Source organism: Bactrocera oleae, chromosome 2 (assembly GCF_042242935.1).
Source record: "Bactrocera oleae isolate idBacOlea1 chromosome 2, idBacOlea1, whole genome shotgun sequence".
Taxonomy (NCBI): domain Eukaryota; kingdom Metazoa; phylum Arthropoda; class Insecta; order Diptera; family Tephritidae; genus Bactrocera; species Bactrocera oleae.
In genome coordinates this window covers 83,017,395-83,038,626 of record NC_091536.1, presented here as the reverse complement: position 1 = coordinate 83,038,626, position 21,232 = coordinate 83,017,395, and the positions used below count along the sequence as shown (strand labels likewise).

Sequence of the window (21,232 nt, the reverse complement as noted above, 5' to 3'; positions counted from 1 at the left end):
GAAAACATTTCTCAAACATTTTCAATGATGCTACGTGAACAAAATTTTTCGGCAAACAAACCTTTTGCGTCATAAACAAAATGCTCCAGTTCGGATCAAGTTTGATCACGTTAGTTACAAAAAACTTTGGTTGAGTATAATTCTCTCAAATTCACTTTATATATCTAGAATTTGCAAAGAGAGAGCCAAAATTAAATATTTGATATAAAGTCATTTTCTCTTTCTCCGCAATCAACGTAAAGAATCGTAACCTATAAAGTCTGAAGTCAACCATTCTTTTTAAATGCGTACTTATTAAAGTATGACATCAAAAGATACCCCAAATCAAAAACTTGTTGTGACTATGATGAATTGTTGTCAAATATCTCGAAAGTTCGATAATTGCAGATCAACTATAGATACAAACTGTTTATTCTACTTTCTACTACTATTTTGGAATTAAAATAAGTTAATGAAAATGTCTCCATATTTTTTAAATTAAAACTTAATAAAAACTTTAAATCAACGCTATTTCTTGCAGTGTATCACTTCCAATGCGCCTGAAAGTATACCCAAGAATTGCAATTTTCTAAAAATAAATGCGCCAACTAAAACTTATTAACAATGCTTCCCACAATTTGAAATCATATATTTACTTATATACTCTACTCCTATCCAAAACAGAGGAATCCTTTATGTACTGTTTTAGCAATATTGTTATATTATATATTTTTAACTGGTATTCCCATCATCATGTTTATCATTGATATGACAATATTTGCATGAAAATTTGTATCTCAGGCATATCAGAAATTTTTAACTTCATTGGAAAGAGTGTATTTGCTTGATCTCAATGTCGAGTCTGACATTTCCATACTTCGTCACAAAGAATATATATGAGTGCTGCAACGAAAATGGATTCCATTTTCATTCAGATAATGGCATTAACAATTCACAGCACACTTACTTATGTGCGCCAATTTGTTCATTAGAAATACGTAAGAGTTTACAGTCTTAAGTACATTTATTATTAATTGAAATTATAATATTATTGAGCTTAACTCAAAATCTTAGTACAATGGAACAAAACGAGCAATAAGTCTCCAACTTCCCCGCCAATTTTCAGTCTTTAAACTTCTGTTTCACACATCTGGGCATCGGGAATAAATAGAGCAACATATTAAAAGCCGCCAAACCTACGGCGAAAGCACACGAGGCAGCAACATCAATGGTTTCCTTAATAAATATAAAGTTTTCATACAAAAAAAAAAAAAAAACGTTTAACGTAGACTTAATTCAGTCCAACTTACATCAGGATCGGCCATGCCGAGACGTTCGTGCAGGAAATCAGCCGGCTTGGGGCAAATAACGGACGCTGTGGGCGTACAATTCATTTTGCGTGATTGAAAGGCAATGCTGTGCAGCAATGACGACACATAACGGGTATGTGTACCCTTTGTATTTTCCTGTAACCAAGGCTGGAGTCCCTTGAATGAACGCACCGTGCCGCTGGCCAATGCAATACTGATGACGAGAATGTAGGTGACTGCAATGGCGGCATTGAAAGGCACCTTCACAACCAATAAGAAAGCGATGCTCAACTGTTCGGCGAGTACGAAACTGGACCACAAAGCAACCAATAAATAAGCGAAGACGATGCCGTTGGGAAATTTCGGATCCAGAAGGAGGCTGGAGAGAAAAGGAAAATATTAAATTTTGTTTTAATCTTCTAAATTTCATGAAGCTTACGGATAAATGACGCAACTAGCAAACACTGCCGATATTAACGAAAACGGTATTGCTATGGAGTTGTAGGCGATCAACAACGTAGCGCCCGAGTAGAGGCCTTCTGGTGTATCCTGCGAGAAACGTTTGCGCCAGATTGGAACTGTGTGAAGAAAGAAGAGTTAAATCTAATGGTTTTTGCTATAAACAGTGCTGTATGTATGTACATAGTGATATTGTGGTGAGTGTGCCGCAGCCATAAGCCAAACCAATGATATTGAGAATCATGCCATTCTTGCTGAAGAAGCCATGTGCATCGTCCTGCAAACAAATATATTCAAGAAATACTCTTTTTGTATTTAGACAATTTAAGTGAGGACTTACCCCCACATCGGTGTAGAAAAGCCACATAAGCGCCATCGCTATGGGCAGCAGCAGCAAGCGCATGAAAAGCGCTTTCATGCCGGCGAGGCCACATGAAAAGGTCGAAGCAAGCAGTTTGCTAAAATTTTGAACAGAAACATTAAAATAAATAATTAATTAATCTCTTTGCAACACTTACAGATACAACATAATCCAGACTTTCAATTCACCAGGCTTTCCATATGCTAACGGCACTTTACCGCTGCCCATTGTATGGATTGGTGCATCGGACATGGGAGTTTCACGCGCAAACCGGTCCACTAATGCTTCAATCTGCTGGCTGGACTCTAAAAAGCGATCGCGGCTTCTGCAAAAGTAAATAGTTAAATATAAAACAAAATTATTAGGTTAATAAAAGCTGTCGTCTCTTGACTTACCTACGATCTACAGTGCTCAAACAGAGATAGTACATCAATGGGTTTTCGAGTTGTGGACAGGGAAATCCAATACTATGAAAATATTCGAGCATTGCTCGGGTACCGCCTGAGTACACTACACCACCCAGGCAGAGAAACAATGCGCGATCGAGAAAGGGAAATACATCGGAGCGTGGTTTCTCCAAAGAGAGTAATATACCGCAACCAGTCTTCTTGGCGCTGTTCGAAAGTATCGATATTAGTAGATAGGCGCTGAGCGGATCTAAGCCCTGTGTGGGTTCGTCAAGCAGCAGCATAACTGAAAGAAAAGAAAAATTATTAGAACTTATAAGCGCGACATAGGTTAGGTTGAGATGATTGCTTAAAATGCAAAAATCAAATTTCGACGGAAAGTTTGGTTTTATTTTAAGAAAAAATACTAGAAACTACTATAAACTTCTGGAGTTGAACAGCATTACTTTTGCGACGTAATTTTGTATGGATTTAATTCCACCACATATATTCGGCATAAAATCTACCTAAAAATCGGAAATCACAATATTATCTGTGTGAAATCTAGGAGCAGTACTAGTTCGATTTCATTTACTTATAACATTAAAATTATGCTTGTTCGCGAAAATAACTCACATATGACCGATAACTCACTAATGAGCAATATATTCTGCATAAAGTCAACTATAATAACAAAATTACTATTTTAGGTAGATTGGGGCTATGGTAAGGTAAGGTGCTGATCCGAATTTATTCTTATTTGACAATATTAAAGAAATATGTTGGCTTGATTTCATTCAGATGCTTCGTAAATTGACGACATAAAGCCAAGAGAACTCCTCATATTCGATCTGCGGGCTTCAAAAGGTGCAGTGCGACTTAGTCTTTTTTAGATGAGACGCACGTTATAGGCGCTATAAAACTAATTACGCTGCATATGGCATTATATACCAAAATTTTAATGGGCAAATTGAGCAAATTTAGCGGGCATAATTGAGTCTGTTTTACGGTACGTACCTGGATCTCTTACTAGCTGTATTCCAATAGCAAGTCTACGCGCCTCGCTCATATTCAAATATTCGACACGTTTGTGGGCTACTTGAGATAGTGCCAAGTCGGCCAGTATTTGACGTACTTTTGAGCTTTTCAAGTAGCCAGACAGCTTTAGAAAAAAAACAGTAAATAGTTAAATTGTATTACCAATCGGTTTTATAGCATTGATCTGCTTACTATTGTTGGTGTGTAATGCAGCGTCTGCGCCACCGTTAGTCCCGGTATGAATGTGCACGATTGTGTCACATAGCCGCAACGTTGCTGGAAGAGTGCTTTCGTTAGCGGCGAACCGTTAAGTAGAACTTGACCACGCGTTGTACCATCAGCGCGACGGGCAATCACATCTAACAACGCACGTTTGCCGCTGCCTGCAATAAGTTTTAACAAAATAAAACGTTTGATTAATGCAAATAACATTTCCCTATCGCTTTATTACCTTTCGAGCCCAAAATGGCCATCACTTCACCACTATGCACAGTCAAGTTAACTCCTTTGAGCACCAGCGCTGGAATGCCACCACCATTGAAGCAACCACCGCCATCCACCTATGGGATTAGGCAAAATATGTGTTATTCGAAAACTAAAGATTTAAGCAACGAACTTGAGTGGAAAATATTTTGTACACACATCTTGGCTACTAACTTAACATATTTCAATAATAGAATAATTATTTTTAATTTTTTTTTTGTGAAAATTATTATAAACAAAATATGTTTGGCGTTTATCACTACGCTACCTCTGTGGTGTGGAAAATGTTGTGCGCCTCTAGTACGTAATCGCTTCCGATCATTTTCATGTCATTCATTCAGCCGCTACACCGTACTGCTACTTGGCGGTGACGTCACACACACTCGCGAACGAAACACGAAAATGTGCACTTCTCTCTTCGTTTCTGTTTTGCTTACACTTTTCGTTTGCTGTGCTCACAAATACACACTCACTCCAAGCAATACATAAACACTGAAATGTTTACGGAATTCACTGTATTAGATGCGCTGAGAGACTTTGGTAAAAAACAACAACTACGCTAGTCAGCATTCAACTGGGACCAACTGTCACCGCTGCACAATCCGTCGACACGTCCGTACACAAAAAACACTCCGCAATAACTGAAACTGGAATGTCTTTCTGCCGCTTGCTAAGCCACATCCACGCTTTGAGCCGCGTTACTGACTAGTTGGCAGCACAGTTTCCAACTGGAAAGGTGCGGCTTGAGAGTGTGGCGAAATTTATTTGTTTATCATTAACTCAAATAGAGATAGACAAAATGAGAGAACGAGAGTGATTGAGAGAGAGTCTTCTTGCGGCAGGTGAGCAATAGCAGTACACTGTGTTTATCAGGTGGGAAATATTATTGGAACTGGAGTATTGAAATGTTTTGGTCTTGTAATTCCAAAGCAATTCTTGTTCTTATGAATTGAAAGTTATAGACTTAATTATACAAAATAATTCTATTATAAAAAGTAATCCAAAATGTAAGAGTTTTATGTCAGAATAAACAATTCGTAAAGAAATTTCATAAGTGATTTTGAATATAAATTGATACTGTTTAAAATAAAAAGCAAAGTTTTTTTAGAATTGCGTGAATGTTTTTATGTGTTTTAGAATATTTTAAGATTTCGAAGATTTCTTGAAGAAGAAAAAAAAGCAACGGTATTATAGGAAAAGGAAGATAAATTGACTAATTTATAAAAGTTAAATATTCAGAATGATCTTTAATCAGGGTTCTAAATAATGCATTAAAAAATATTTGAATTAACATTTTAGTTAAATTTTTTTGTGTAATCCCGAAAATCTGAATAAAATAATTTTAAAATTTCTAATCCCAAATACCGCGTTGAAAAAAAAAATATGAACCCCAAGTTGATAGCTAAAAATTAAAAAAGAAAAGAGTTTTAGAATTTACATTTTTAACTTTTGGCTACTTCGTGCTCTACCATTTTAGATATCTTTGCAAATGGAAAGCTTATTTTTTCGCAAAATTTCATTTATTTTTAGCATCAACTAGTCCGGCACTTTGCTATTTAATTTTAATTTATAGTGTTTCAGTTAGAAATATATAAGTCTTTCCTTTTGTACCCCTTTTCATTCCATAAAAATATTTTTCTTACTATTTACTCAATTTTGAAATTATTATTAAAATTTTATTTCTAATTCAAAAATTTTAAACAAAAAATTCTCAATAATCTTATATCTCTTATGTTAGTAACCAACTTTACCGACGTCTTTTAGCAACCGGGTACCGGGGTACCCACGATCTGAGTATTATTATTATTTTGTTTATTTTATTATATAATATTATTAGTCAGTGACAATTTAAAGAAAAGAAAAAAAATAACAACGTAGAATAACAAAAAATAAATAAAAAAAAATAAAAAAATGAACTCACAAATAGCTTTCTATTAAGTTAAAAAACGACGATTAACGACGAGAGCTTAAAATGAAATATTGAATTTTTTTTAAGCTATTCACACAAATACACAGCGATGGGTACCCGGTTACTAACATAACTGATATAGTACCTATCTCGAAATATTTTTTATCATTTCCAATAGTTGGTAACAGTTTGTCTGATTTGAAACAAAAACACATTTCAATTCGAAGATATATATAGTTGCCATCAGCTTCAAAATAGATTTCAGTCGCGTTGGTTACCTCTACGTTGTGTCTAAATTTCTCTGCTGCGAATATTCTGTCGAGGTCTGAGAGCAGGAAAAGTCTTTGGGGATCAGATTCGGAGAATATGGTGACTGCAGAAGTAATTTGAAGCGCGATTAATTTAATTTTGTCATAGTCTTCTTTGAGTTATGACACAATCAAATAGTAAATTATTTGTTTGATTAAAAATCTTATATAATTGTTTTATTTTAAGTAACTGCAATTCTTTCCTACAATCAAACTGACATAATTCTTTAATTTTCACATATTCATTTCTCTCACTGTACACATGATTCTAGAGCTAGCACACACCTGTACTCAGCTACCGCTGAGAGAACGCTCTCTTCACTCATAATTTGATCAGTTGCAAGAAACCAGTTAACTGGAAATGCCAACATTTTCCAGTTGAAATTATCAAGTTGGACTTGGCGACTAAGATGGCGTCAGAGGCCAAGTTCATTTCAGTCAATCGAGAGAGTTTGCGCACGTCAGTTGGTCGGCGCGCGGCGCGTCGTGAGTTTCAATTTAAATAAAAATAAATATATATACATACCATATAAATTATTTACTGAGTTAAAAACATGTCACACAAAAGCTATGAAGCACAAGTGTTTGAAAATTTTTTTCATTATATACCGTTAAAATAAAAAGTTCAAGAATTGTTGAAAAGAAATTGTTCAAGAATCAAAAAATTAAAAGAAAATAATCTTACCAGTAAAGTGTTTGCTGCAAATAAGAAAATAATTACACACATACACATGTATGTGGCCAACTAGAAGAGAGCGCATGCCATCCGGGCCCCATTCCGTCCAACTAGAATTGTGAAAAGTGCTTAACGGCGAGAATACAAAGCGAACGGAGTGCAAAGCGAAATTTTCGTCTAGCTGTGCAGATTTTCAAAAAGATAGATACACAAGTGGAGTCGCGAACGTGTGTACACGTATGCAATCACACAGCACTGTTCTATAGAGAAAAGCACATGCACATACATACATAAATACACGCGTATCTATGCAGCTGTTGGTGTGCGAGTAGTTTGGTGCGCGCGTTGTTTAACGGCTACCCGCTGAAATAAATACCCAAACTAGTCGTGGTATGCACTATTGGAATATTTGTTGTTGTTTTTGTCTATTAAATTTTTTTTTATATTCGGTTCTTAATTTGCGCAAAATCAACAACCTACAAAGGAGACAAACAATAAACGACTCTCTCTTCGTGGAATTGTGACAATAGAATCAACAAAGGTGCATAAACAAAATAAAATAAGTTTCGGTGAGTGAAACAGCTTTGTAAATATAGATAATATGAAGGCAAAAACATATACCTCTATATATATTTATAATTACAACAAATGCAAATATTTTGTTAAAATGAATATTTAGAGGGTAGAATTTCGAAGAGATTACAGGAATTCTTATATAAAGTAGTTGTTTTTTTTTTTTGGTTTTTTCACATTTAATTTACATTTGCTTAGATGTTTGCCTTTGGCTGATGTGTGAGTTTATGAAGAATTACTAGTGTAAGAAAAGTAGAAAGTATATACAAATATATATGTAAATGCATTAATATCTTTACTTTTCGAAGCATCGTTTAATTACTTTCCACTTGTGTTATGTTGAAGCATTGCCACCACCATCTTTTTAAACACGTTCTGCTTTAAACAATAACAATAGAAGAACTTTACGTTACTTTGTCGAACAGCAATTTATTTTTTACTGTTGTTCTAAGAAAATCTTGAAATTTTTAAAAGGGATTGACAATATTGCATGAAGAAATTATTACTTCCTTAAAAAAATAATTCCTTAATAGTTTCTTTTAGCAACAATGAAATATGCTAAGCTTAAACTAAATAGCTACAACTAGATTTAAAAGCTTTCCATTGAAAATAAATTGTTCTTAAATTGTAATTCTTGATAATATATAATTCTTTTTTACTAAAAGTCACTTATTAAACTTAACCAAGGAGATCGAATTTGAAATAATTAAAAAGAAACCAAAGCTTGTATTTTCTTACCATAATAGTCAATATTTGCTGCTATTTTCTATATCTACAAGTATTTAAGAGTGACTGATTTTTTTAAATAAAAAAAATGTTAAAAAATCATATCTCTTCAAAGAAAATCCGTAAGATTTATAAGAAATAAGGATAAAATAAAGAGTACTTATACACTTAAAGACATCAATAGCCTATAATTATCAAAGCCATATCTTATTAAAGCGCAAGTGAAATTTGACTTTGAGATCTAAATGTGACATAAAAGACTTTCCACAATAAGAAGAAATATTTTTATTATATGAAGTTTTATATTAAAATATATTTTGTATACTAAATTGTGCGGATTTAAGCCCGAACTCTTCAAATAGTATTCTTTCTTTAAAATTAAAAACCACATTTTTTTTAATCTAAGAAAAATTTTTTTAATCTAAGAGAAAAAAAGATCTTTGAAAACTTCAATTTTATTTTTCTTCTCCAGATTTCATGAAAACAATTTATTATTATACCAAAAAAATAATACATAAATTAAATTTCTATTAAATATTAAAAAAAATAATACGTAAATAAAATATTAAAATATTATTTTTTTTTTTATTAAAATGCCTGTAAAACCAGTATCTAGCTTGTCTTTTAATAAATTTTATTAAATAAAAAAAATAATTTTAAATGGCACACATGCCAATAAAAGTATACACTTTCAAAAAATTACGATACAATTAAAAAAAAAAAAAATTTAAAAAAAAATTAAGCTTAAAAAAATATATATGTTATTTGTTACTTAAATTTTATGCAAATGTTGATGATGTGAACGACTTTAAAGACATTTTTAAATTATTTTTTATTATATGATAAAATATTATGATATTAACTGACAAAATCGGGCAACTTTGTTATTTTAAGGAAAAATAATTTTATAAAGAATCCAATTACGCTAAAGTTATGTTATTTTATTGAGAAATTCTAAACAGTTACTTTTTTGAAGCACCAAGATGTTTTATCTTATCGACTCTAAATAGCTTTATTTCACTTGTCAGCGGTAAATATAAATACAAGTAGTTCTATATTAGAAGCTCTTAATGACGACTCCAATAATAACAACAACAACATACCGGCTGCGCGCCATTCAGCTGGGCAGCGTTAATTTCTTATTTCCTCGCTTTAATTCCTGCCCATGCGTTCATTATGCACGTAGCGCGCCCTAACAGTTAATTTCGTTACGCATTAGGTGCGCACCGGCACAAGTTCTTACACAATACACACACATGCATACAAACACAGAATTGCAAGTGTGTGTGCACAACCTACAACCTACACAGCCAAGCTAAACACATTCATTACGACTCAAGAACAAATGCAACAACACAAACAACTTGTAATTACACAAGCACACAAGTGTTACACGATCGCGAAGGGAGAACGAGTAGTTTCAAACGGGAAAAGTACGAGCAGAACGAGTCAAGTAATAAGAAAATCAAAGAAGTTTTTCAGTAACTTCACACACACACACACATATACACTTAAATATTGTGGTGGTTTAGTTGGACAGAGGAAGGTATGATTACCTTAGGCGGCAGCGTTGTAACAGGTCAAAGATCTTGGAAAGCATTTAGCAAACAACTGAAGTAACAACAACAATAGCAAAAGCGGCTATATTCGCTTGAGCAAATAACTAACACACACAAACAAATAAAGGGCAATAATGAAGTTCTTATTGCTAGGGAGACACATTTTCTACACCAAAAAATGTTGGTAATTTGTTGTTGAAGGCAATTGGTTTAAAACCCAAAAAAAACAGATCTATTCGTGTATATTTTTCTCTCAGTAGGACTTTGTGATAACTGACATACTTGTACATATCCTCTTAATTTAGGTAGAAATTTTGTATAGAAAAATTGTGGTTTAGGGTTGAATACATACGAAATGAAATGCCTTGTATTGTTCTGTCATACAACGACACTTTTTAAAATACATATAACAATAGTAATTATATACGATTTCTTTGTAACTATATCTGTGGGTGTGCGCACATATCTTGATAATTACCGCTTCGATCTGAACTAAGTTTGTTACATATTGTATATAATTTGATCTTTGAAATATGCGTATATATATTAAATTTAAATTTTTGATTTTTTCTTAACGTTTTATGGCACTGAAAGCCTGCTACTTGCCTGTGGCAAGTTCTAAAGGATACCAAGGATTAGAGCTAGCAATATAAATACTTGTAAATACTACTCTATCTATCAATATATGTATATTTTAGACACAGCGAAAGCTCCAGCGACAGTCAAAAAAAGCTTACAAAGTGAAAAAAGAAACGTAAACTGGTTGTGATTTCAAAATCATTAAAAGCCAGCAATTTCACCACAAACCTATTTTCAAACTTCTATTTCTTTAACATTCTAGTAACTGAAAGCATTTACCCTCACTTATAGCACGACTAAGAAATTCTGGGCGCACCAATGTGTTCTATGATCGTTTGCTATATGCTTTTCTTGCATCTACTGCTATTCTTTTCTGCTTTATAGACAACGCATACGCGCCGCTTATTTCTCCACAAAACAAAACCTTTGTAAACTCGTTGTCTAGCCTGTTGTGGAATATGTTTGTGCATATGTTGTAGAATGCTTTTGAGTCTTGCTTTTGTTGTATCTCTATCTATTTCGTCACCTATCACCATCTCCACCAGTTATGATTGTTCTTTCCGTTTTCCGCTGGGCATTAAGAATCCAGTTTTTAATATATTTTCGCTTTTGGGGTTTCTTCTCCAGGTTTTCTCTATAGCATTGCTTATTGATTTTGCTCTGAAACCAATATACTCGTACTTATGTATTCATCTATATAAGCATTTATACATGTATGTGTGTAAGTTGGTGCAAGTATGAGTTTGGTTGGGTGAGTTCAAGGCGCATTTTTGCCTTTTGCTTGAAGATATCAATTAACATTTTTGTGGTCAGTTTTCAGTTTTGAGGGAAATATTATTGTATATTTATGCGATAGAATGATATTGAGCTTCAAATAAATATTGCTAATTTTGTGAAGATAGTAAGAAAGAGATTTTTAAAATTTTGGGATTTTTTCTATTTATTTTACTTAATTATTATAATGAGTATATGTTAAGTTTTGTAAAATATTTTGAGATATTTTTGATAATGACAAAATTATTGGAATGAATTCGTACTTTTATTTGACAATAGTCAGTCTGCGTGCCGCCCAATACAGTATAAATGTTCCATATACGTTTTGGTTGAACATTTCAACACGCGACTGTTAGAAGTTTCTGACTGTATGCAATTCCGATTTCAATGGCAACATGAGATCAATTCGGTCGTAAGTTTTTTTAATCCAATAAGCTACTCATTTGTTGACACCACCGAAAACGAATCAATATCAGGTATGTCTGCCAAACTGTTCAATCGTAATAAAGTGTTTGAATGGAAAACTTTTTTATTTGACAAGATATCTTCACGAAATTTGGCACGAATTATTGTCCAAGACAATGCTAAAATTTTCGAGCATATTGTTCAAATCGGACACTATAGGATATAGCTGCTGTGCAAACTGATCGATTAAAACTAATATCTGTGTTGCATAAAACATTTTTCAAGCCAACACTTGAATCTCCGAATAAATTTTTTAGATCGGACCTCTATAATACATAGCTCCCATACAAACTAAATAATCAAAATCAAAAAAAAAAAAACAGATATGTTTTCCTTATTAAATAACCCTAATTCCACATGAGTGTTGTTTATATCAAACAATGCAGCAACACCTTTTCTGTTAAATATTATACAAACCGTTTAGAGATTTAGTTACAGTTGCTTAAGAAACCCACTTGTTAAGGGTATTATAGCTTCGATGCAGCCATAGTCAATGTCTTTTTTTTCATGTTATATAAATAATCTTTAAGAAGATAACTATTTTGTCATCATTTCGTTTAATTTTGGCGTTAAAAATCATAAACAGATTAGTTTTTGGAATTGGTGTATATATAAATATATTCGCGAATATTTCGACACAGTCTTACTCATATTTTGTGTCTCAAAGTCGCTTGGCTTCCTTGTTTGCGAATATGATTAATTACTTGTATAAATAAAAATAAATAGTTTATGAATGTTGTACCAAACAACATATGAACGGCATGCGAAATACTAGTAAATCATTCATCAAATTTTTTTTACCTCCTCGAGCATATTTTCAGCAAAAAAAAGAAAACTTTTAAGCTTCAGATCAACAGAACACAAATATAGATAACATATTTTATTTATTAAAGAATACCTATATTTTAATACTTTTTAAATACTAATTGCACTCTACTGTTTTTAAAATCGAATATAATATTCAAAATAGCTTCATTTCTCAAGAACATTATAAAGAGAGTAGAAAGTCTATACATTATCGGAATTTTAATGCAGAAATAAAAGTAATCAAATAAAACTGGGAATATGCAAATACATTTTTTAATTTCTGCATTTAGCTGCTGCTAAAAAACTCGAAAAGCTCACGTATTTCGCTTTTTATTTACAAACACTTTGAGTTAATGAAATTTATTAGCTTGTTTTGCATTCCACAGCAATTACTGGGCATATCTTCACAGCTATGATTTGCATATGTATGTGAGTACAAGCAGACTAATACAGCTGCACATGCTGTGCTTTCAATTTGATTTCTTATATGACAGTTGATAGCTTTCACTGTGCGCACGGCTTAAACGACTATGAGCATGGATGAGATTTTGCTTAGATTTTATTAACGCAGATTATTCGGTTGCCAATTTCTAATTAAAATTTCTTTGCATTCCAGCACAAGCGAGTATACTTTATACTCTTTATATGCATGTATGTATTTAAATACAAACACATGCAAACATGCTTAACTCAATAAAGTTTAAATTACAGCCTTGCCAGGCGCACATATTTATAAGCACTGCGCGCACCATTGATGTTATGTCATGCGATAAATAATAATATTTATTTCGTTTTGTATACAAACGGTATCAATTTCGATTTCATTGATTTCCTGCTAAACAAAACCGCTTATAGACATACAAGCGCATTTGATTACAAACGGTGACTATGAATGGTGTGCGCCATTTTTGCTATATCTGATGTACATATGTAAGCCAATAATTATAAAGTGTAGTCACTCATTCTTTGTTAGCCGATTTAATTTCAAATTACTGAAAAAAATAAATAAATATTAACCTCTTAACGGAGTATTTTACTTATACGCAAGGTAATTGATTCAAATATTTATAAATTAAATTTCAAACCAAATATATTGATAAAAGCTTTCATACGAATATACATAAATACAATAGAGTAATTATGAACTATTTATTTCTGTTGAGATACCAATTTAGAGATTAGAACTTACTAATATTTTTAGAAAATTGTCACACTAAACGTTCTATGTATATTTGACCGCTAATAAGCTGGAAGGCATGGAATATATAATATTTGCGGTCTCGGTTAATAATGTCTAAAGATATAATATGAATGAGTGAATATGATATATGAAATAAGTGCTACCATTCCATCTTTGTTCTTTTCCTCAATAAAATAGTAATGGATTTAAAGATGTATTCGAAACAGGAAATAACGTAACCTTCGGCTTCAGATGTGTTTATTTTGATTTTGATCAGTCAGTTTGTATGTCACTATATGCTATAGTGGACGGATTAGAACAATATGTTTTAAATTTGTAACGTTGCCTTGGATAATAATCTATGCAAAATTTTGTGAAGATGATTTGTCAAATAAAAAAATGGCAGCTATATTCTTTAGTGGTCCAATATCGACGGTTTCGAAAAATGAGCAGTTTTTCGGGGAGAAAATGATGACATTTATATATACATGATACTGACTCTGACGCTTCCTTCTGCGTGTTACAAATTTACCTTGTTAAGGGTATGAAAAAATATTACATTAAGAATTATTTAAGCTAACATCTCAATTTTCAATTAAAACAATGCTAATATTATAAAAACAAAAAATATAATAATAATAACATGTCGACATAAATTTAGCCACGAAAGGGTTAATCAAATCAAAAGTTTTCTTTGTAACTATTTTATTGATTTTGAGTATATTCGTCTAATGCATTGAATCATGTCTAAAAAATCCATAAATTGTAATGCATGTTGTAATTACTGTAAATTACATAAATGAAAACTTGATGAAAAGTTAAAAAGATTATGTCATAGATATAAATATCGCATAAGAAGCGAAATAGCTTACTCACGTTTTCTCAGAAAAAAATTTAAATGAGCAGCTATGACAATGAAACAATAGATACTGACAGTCATCTGCTCAATATAGATGAGGAATATTTTCAACAATATTTAATGATTTGGCAAACTTTCAAAGGAAGATTAACGGTGCTCAATAATATGTCACAAATTGTTACGAGTTCTAAATTATATCGAATAATTTCGTTAATGTCACATTAAGTGTGAAGAAAGGATTGAATGCCTAATTATATATCTCTTTTCGTAATATGTACGGATGCGTGGCAAAAGCTATGCTAAATTAGTCTAGAAGGTTTATATTTTTTCCGACCGTTAATTTGATTCAATATTCTCTTCTCAACACTACAAACGTTGGCTACATTTAGGAGCCAAACTAGAAAAATATACAATAATAAAGCGAGGGAAAGACAGAACTAGCGTCAATAAAACAGAGTTAAATGCGATTTTATTATTTACATAGAAATTTTCAGTGAATTTATTGATTTATCCCTTAATATATTGATTTCCATATATTTTTATATTATTAAAAAATATATTATTTTTTTGCCAAGTGCAAGGTTATGCGTACCTACTAAGTCTACTTAAAATACAAAAGCATATTTATAAAAACATATAGGAATGAAATAATAAGATATTTATATGGATCGCTTGATTTTAAATTTGGCGCTCACGTATCCATTTACATATGGAGATGCGCATACTAATATTATATAGTATGTATGCAAAGTCGTGAGCCCAAATTGGTTACACTCACACGCGAATGTCATGGACTAGCCGCATCACATTGCTAACACTATTCACCATATATTGCCGATTTGGACTTACTCGGCTCACTGTGTCATCTCGCATTATATTATGGGAGGATTACATTCGCTTCTAGCAAGTAGTCAACCGAGAGAGGGGTAAATTTTAAAACAAAAACACTAAATTTGTATGCTGCTCACCCAATGCCATTCACCTAAATCTGCGCAGTGAATAGGTGAGTAATTTACATATACATAGGTACATATATAAACTTGTATACAATATTTACCAGCTTAACGCTTCCTCAAAACACAATTGTGCTGTCGTCGAACGGGAATTCGCGTCTGTGTGTGCAAGTGTGTGTGTGTATTTGCATGACAGTACCACTTTCACGACTCAAATCCGACAGCACACCGAGTTCCACTTAGCGCTGCAGATACTTTCCATTCAACACTTGCTGCGAAATTCAACGTAAAAAAAGAAATCATAAAAAATTCACGGCTTTGATGACAGCGACACGTCGAGTGCAGCATTTCGTCAGCAATGATTGCTGATGTACATATACTCATCTAGACTTATAAATATTTATATACTTACGATATGATAAATTGTTGTTTTTTTTATCCATAGGATAAATCCAGCGTACCAGCTTATAAAACTCTTAGTTTTTACCAGTACTTTTCAGTTATGCATAATTTTTTTAGATAAAGAAATGCTGTAGGGCGCTGAAATCGTTCAAAAAAGTTAATAAAAATTATAATTTTTATTAAGGTATAAAAATATGAAGATTGTAAATCACGATTATATTTCACACAAGACATCAAGAGATCCTTTCAAATAGTCAAAAATTTCGTCAATATACCAAATAAAAATTGTAAACTGTTTATAGAAAGTAATATTTCGAGATGAACCCAAATATCGCAATATAAAGTGGTAACTCATATTAGTTTTTAACTAGAAGCCTGCCTATAGAAGGAGAACTCGTTATTGCTTTCACAAGAACTCGTCATTATTTTCAAAAGATATATCAAAATTTCAACAAGTATTCGCAGCCGATATTCTAAACGTAATTGTTAAGGAGCACAGCCTAAAACGGGCGATTTTGGAAAACCAGTTGTTGCTGTCTCAATTGTTTTAAACTTTAAATCGTACATATTTTTAGAAAACACAGTAAAATTTTGTAAGAAAAATATAAAAAATTTTCAAAAAACAAACGATCTTCGACGGCGCTGAAAATGGTTCTCTACTGCTGCAGTAATTACGGCCTTCCCAGTGCATGAAACATAAAAAAATTTTCACTGGAAACTATTGTCCGTACAATAATGTAACTAAAAAAATATTTGAAATATTCATTTAAAATTTTAGTATGGTGTTTTTGAAGAAAGACTATCGAAATATGCAAAAAAATAATACTTTTTTTTTTAAATTTCATACCATACATTTCGAGCAATTATTTACAATATAATTTTTCTAATTATTAGTTTTTAAATCGATCTAAAACTGTTATGGAACACATTTACGATTACTAATTTTTTTCTTCATTCTCAATGTTCAGAAAATCTAAGAACAGTCTAACAGCTTGTGCTAAAATTAGTTTTACAGCAAGGTTTACATTCACTTTAACGGTTTGTAACATCAACAGCTAACACTCTTAATTAAAACTGTCTCAAAATTCAAATAAACAAAACATGTAATGATTCGAAGCCTCTTAATTTCTCTTAAACTTAATGTCTAGCTATTAAATCGATTCTAAATAAAACGATGGACATCGAGCACAAACTCGGTTATCTGCCGTTATGAAATCAATCATCGTTACAGCGACACAAACACAAACGAGTGCTTGGAACAGTGGTTAATGAAGCGTTTGCTCGGTTCGCATTGACAGCTGGCAATACTTGTGCTAGTGGCAATCGTATCTTACACACTATGGTAGATATTCTAGCGCACTTAACGGTTTAGCGGTGGCAGGAGGTGTGGCCACAGCTGTGAGTTGCTTTGGTCCGACGTTGAGCACTGATTGCTGATTACTGGTTATGCTTTGGTTCATTGTTCTATTTTTTATTTATTTAATACTTCTTTTATGACTTTGTTATTTTATTTTATTTTTTAAGCATTCTTGCTAATTTTGAACCGTTATGAGGCTTGTCAACGGGATTTTGCGGTATGTTTTGCTGTGAGAACCGCAAAAACAAATACTTGTTGATCGATGGGTACTTAATGTAGCTATTTTGCTATGATTATAATGCTATTATAATATGGATTTGCAAGTAGTATGCTTAACTATTATTTGAAAATTTTTATAAAGAATTAGACATTTTATTTTATTTTATTTGAGTTGTTTATTCCACCTTTGAATATTCTTTCGTATAATAGTTAGATACTTAGTTAGATCTGAATGAACATTTCTCCCAGTTCTATCATTCTCATGCTATATTCCATCATTTTGTAAGGTATATTTCTCTTTCAAAAGTTTGTGGTTGCACTTAATTACAAGCGTCCAACAGTTGCAATTTTTCTCTTCTTAATTTTTAGTTAGCTTTATTGAGTTAATAATAGCAAAATACTTTATTATAAATGCGCCTAACTATATACTATGCTTCGCTACTTTTTATATATGCAAAATTAATACGTTGCCTACATTTAGGAGCATTAGAAAAAACTACCAGTAGTAGTGAAGCAACCAAGGAGACTTATAATCTGTAAATATTTTACCGTTTGCCAATTTGGATTGCTTCTCCTTCGAATTTCTCCGCATATCAATACCAGTCAATACACTCAACTTTCGAACTTTGCAAATATTAATTTTAATTATTTTTCGCTAATAAAGACAAAATTTATTGCTGATGCCGATAACAGTTATATCTTTGATTGATCAACAAATGCAAAGTTTTATTCCGCTTTTCTTTATCTAAAATTACCCATTACTTTGGGTTAGCCAGACAGGTTTGCCTTGGATTGTATGCATGATATCGCAAAAATTCAGTACCAAACTACTTGTAATGCAAGGAAATAATTACAAAAATTTTATTTACAAAGTAGATGGTTTTTAAAATTTCATAATACTTCTACTTATAAATATGGCATTTTCAAACAGCTGGGAAATAAACCTGTAGCAAGCGCATACTTTAACTATTGTATCATTTATTCTATGATTGAAGGTAATTATTACTAAAGACCAACACATGCACATACATTAAATATATAAAAAAGGAAACATTAAAATAAATTACTTTCAATTTGCGAACTCCAAAGCAAATACAATTTTCTAGACATACTTAAAGCTGAATCACATGTTCGTTGATACATACAAACATGCATCTATATGTATGTACATACAAAAGTATATCCATACACATAACATTTAATATGACTGGTTTGCATTTAATCAATGACTGCGCCGGATATGTGATGCAAGTGTATTACTATGGTTTGGCGAATAACCGCAAAATCTTTACTCACGCCATTAAACTGGAAATTAAAGTGAAAAATTAAATAATTCGCTAAAAATCTATAAAGAAAAGTTTGTATACTCGTATTTTATAAATTTTAAAATGAAGATATGCATTTAACGATAATTTTATTTTATGCAGCATTTTGTTTCGAATGCTTAAATTAATACCGATATATAGCTATATATCGCACGTGCACTCTTATATTTATGTTGTTAGCTGTTAACACCTTACAAATTGACTGGTAGTTGAGATATTTGATAGACATTCATAAGTGTGGTTATCCAAATATGATATGTAAATGTGCCGACAAATGAGTAATTGCAGACATATGCACAATCATTTAGGTGTGAGTAAGTGTTTTCTTGGTCACCCGTGCACATGCATACTTGAAACTGCGCATTCGTTTGGTTTGGCATCGATTCAAAAGACTTAAGCAGCGAACTCAATGAGCAATAAAGTCATTCAATATTCAAAGTAAACATCTTACAGCAGATTCCGAAAGAAAAATACCTTAAAAAAAAATAAAAATATGAAAACATGGAAACAAGTTTCTTACAAAAAAAAAATTAAAATTATTTCTTTTCAATGATAATAAAGAATTCTGAGTCGAAATTTTTATGAATTCTGTTTGTTGAATTTTAAAACAAGGCTTGAAGCAAATTTTTGGAATTCTAGTAGAAATAAACAACCTCAGTTAGGTACAAAATAGTTTCCTGTTTCTCTATAATGTAATTTTTGATATTTTTTTAATATTTTAAAGTATTTTCTATATATAACTATAGGTGTATATAGGTGACCTTTTGGGCCGATATAGTATTCTTATATAGCTACTTTCGTGGCTTTTAGTTTTACATTTTACTTTATGATGAAATATTTCTAACAGTTCAAACAAAGAAGTATATATTTGCTACATCTTAATTGAAAAAATAGCATGGTTTAATTTAATCCAGTCCTATACCAACTAAATTTTAATCAAATAATTTACAAGTGGTAGTAGATTATCGATATGAGCGAATAACCAACATAGAATTCTAACCCGACCAATATTAAAAGTGGCATCTAACAACAAACCACCGCTCTAAGGGAAAAGTAATTATTTCATTCAATTATTCCCCTTTCAGATTTAAAAAGAAGGTGTGCTGGCCGATATAAAAACTATTTTCGAAAAAGCACTACTAAAATGTGTTCTTTTTATATCTTCTGGAAAATTTTTACCACAAACGGTTGTTTTCTAGTAATTCTAAATAGGAAAAATACCTCAGGAAAATTTGTTAACAATTTTTTATTTAAAAAATTCAAAGTACTTTTTCAAAAGTTACTATATTGGCAATTTTTTAAAAGCGATTTCTTAATACTTCGTTTAAAAATAATATAAACCTATCAAAATTCATGACCAAAATTCTTTAATAGAGCATATTTTAAGCTTTTGTCGTCTAACTTAATTTAAAAAGACCAACCTAACCCAACGTTCCTTATTAAAAATATATGCTACGAAAAAAAATTGCTCAAAAAAAATTGTGGGAGAAAAGCTTATGTTAGCACACCCATATATACATATTTTACATGGTTTTTATAAAAAATCCGACTTGGATACTTTCATTTCTAACAAATCAGCCAAAACTGAGCCTCTATGCCTTGATTTAGTTAGTTTTGTTGTTTTGATTGAATTTTCTCCAAGGTTCACAAAGTGCATGGCAATTAGTTCGAAATAACAGTAAACAATGAAATGTATGCACCATTTTAATCAAAGCGTGTTGACTTCTTACGCACCCAGCTAAGTGCGTGTACAAATCTTCTGTCTGCAAGTAATGTTGCAGCGGCGCAATGCGTGCGCACTTACATCTTCTCATTGCGACTTAAGTTATTTTTCATTGGACTTCAATTGAATTAGCATAGTGTGTGAAAGCAAGTACACAAGTAAAGTAGCAAAAAAGTCACTAAATATGTAACCTACAATAGCTGAGACGTGAGCGCATGCGTTGCGGTTGCGTGCGTGATGCCGCACATACACAAACAAACACACATGTGGAAGTCAAGCAAAATTGAAATTCATTTGAGGAATAAGTTCAAACATTGCTACAAATACTCTAGCTTTGACACAATAACAGCATTGACAATATCACACACACGCACATATATACATGCAGACGCTCATGCCTGAATGTTAATTTAAGAATGGTTCGCGAAGCCTGCATGCAGCGCTTCGAAAGGGCAAAAATTTACAGACTTACACATACATACCACCTTACACTTATCTCGACCACTTTCATGGCATTCAACGCGCATTGTTATAGTTCCCGTGACGGGCTCTTAGCAAACTTCTGCGCTATGCTTTTTCTCATCAGCACAAGGCAGCAACTTCGACGGGTTGCCGCATTGACGCGCGGCGCATAAATTTACCGTTAAATTTATGTCATTCAACTTGTGAATTAGCAACTTTCCGCCGCTGTGGCGGCGGTGCAGTGGCCGCTTACGAGCTGGCACTCATGTTGTGACCGCATGGCAGTTGACGGCCCATTGAGTGAGCGAATGAGTACTTATGAATGTATGTACATTTGTAATTACGTAGCTGAGTGTGCTA

At 32.3% G+C, this 21,232-nt stretch overlaps 2 protein-coding genes across 3 annotated transcripts in view; one reads left to right on the top strand and one right to left on the bottom strand.

Moving 5' to 3' along the window:
- Nucleotides 1-984: 984 nt before the first annotated feature.
- Nucleotides 985-4,671, bottom strand: LOC106624212 (ATP-binding cassette sub-family G member 5). Its single transcript, XM_036361459.2, has 11 exons — nt 4,285-4,671; nt 3,985-4,093; nt 3,726-3,916; nt 3,513-3,657; nt 2,505-2,802; nt 2,267-2,434; nt 2,089-2,206; nt 1,932-2,025; nt 1,729-1,867; nt 1,290-1,668; nt 985-1,215 (listed from the first exon to the last, which is right to left on the bottom strand). The coding sequence occupies exons 1-11, from the start codon at nt 4,351-4,353 to the stop codon at nt 1,102-1,104; spliced, it is 1,824 nt and encodes a 607-aa protein (XP_036217352.1). The 5' UTR covers nt 4,354-4,671; the 3' UTR covers nt 985-1,101.
- Nucleotides 4,672-6,673: 2,002 nt separating this feature from the next.
- Nucleotides 6,674-21,232, top strand: part of LOC106623390 (ATP-binding cassette sub-family G member 8) — a 40,110-nt gene continuing 25,551 nt past the window's right edge. Inside the window, exons 1-2 of one of the 2 annotated variants that reach the window (XM_070105867.1) lie at nt 6,674-7,299; nt 7,394-7,478. The gene's annotated coding sequence lies outside the window, so the exon portion shown is untranslated. Of the gene's footprint in view, nt 7,479-21,232 lie in introns of both variants that reach the window. The other variant, XM_036361457.2, reaches the window with a different exon arrangement.

Excerpts from the sequence above, each read along its gene's own strand:
- LOC106624212 (XM_036361459.2), bottom strand. The coding sequence starts at position 4,353 with ATGAATGACATGAAAATGATCGGAAGCGATTACGTACTAGAGGCGCAC. Across the intron at positions 2,435-2,504 it reads TTGAGCACTGTAGATCGTAG|AAGCCGCGATCGCTTTTTAG; the intron begins GTAAGTCAAGAG and ends TTACTTTTGCAG. Across the intron at positions 1,868-1,931 it reads ACTCACCACAATATCACTAT|TTCCAATCTGGCGCAAACGT; the intron begins GTACATACATAC and ends TTCTTCACACAG.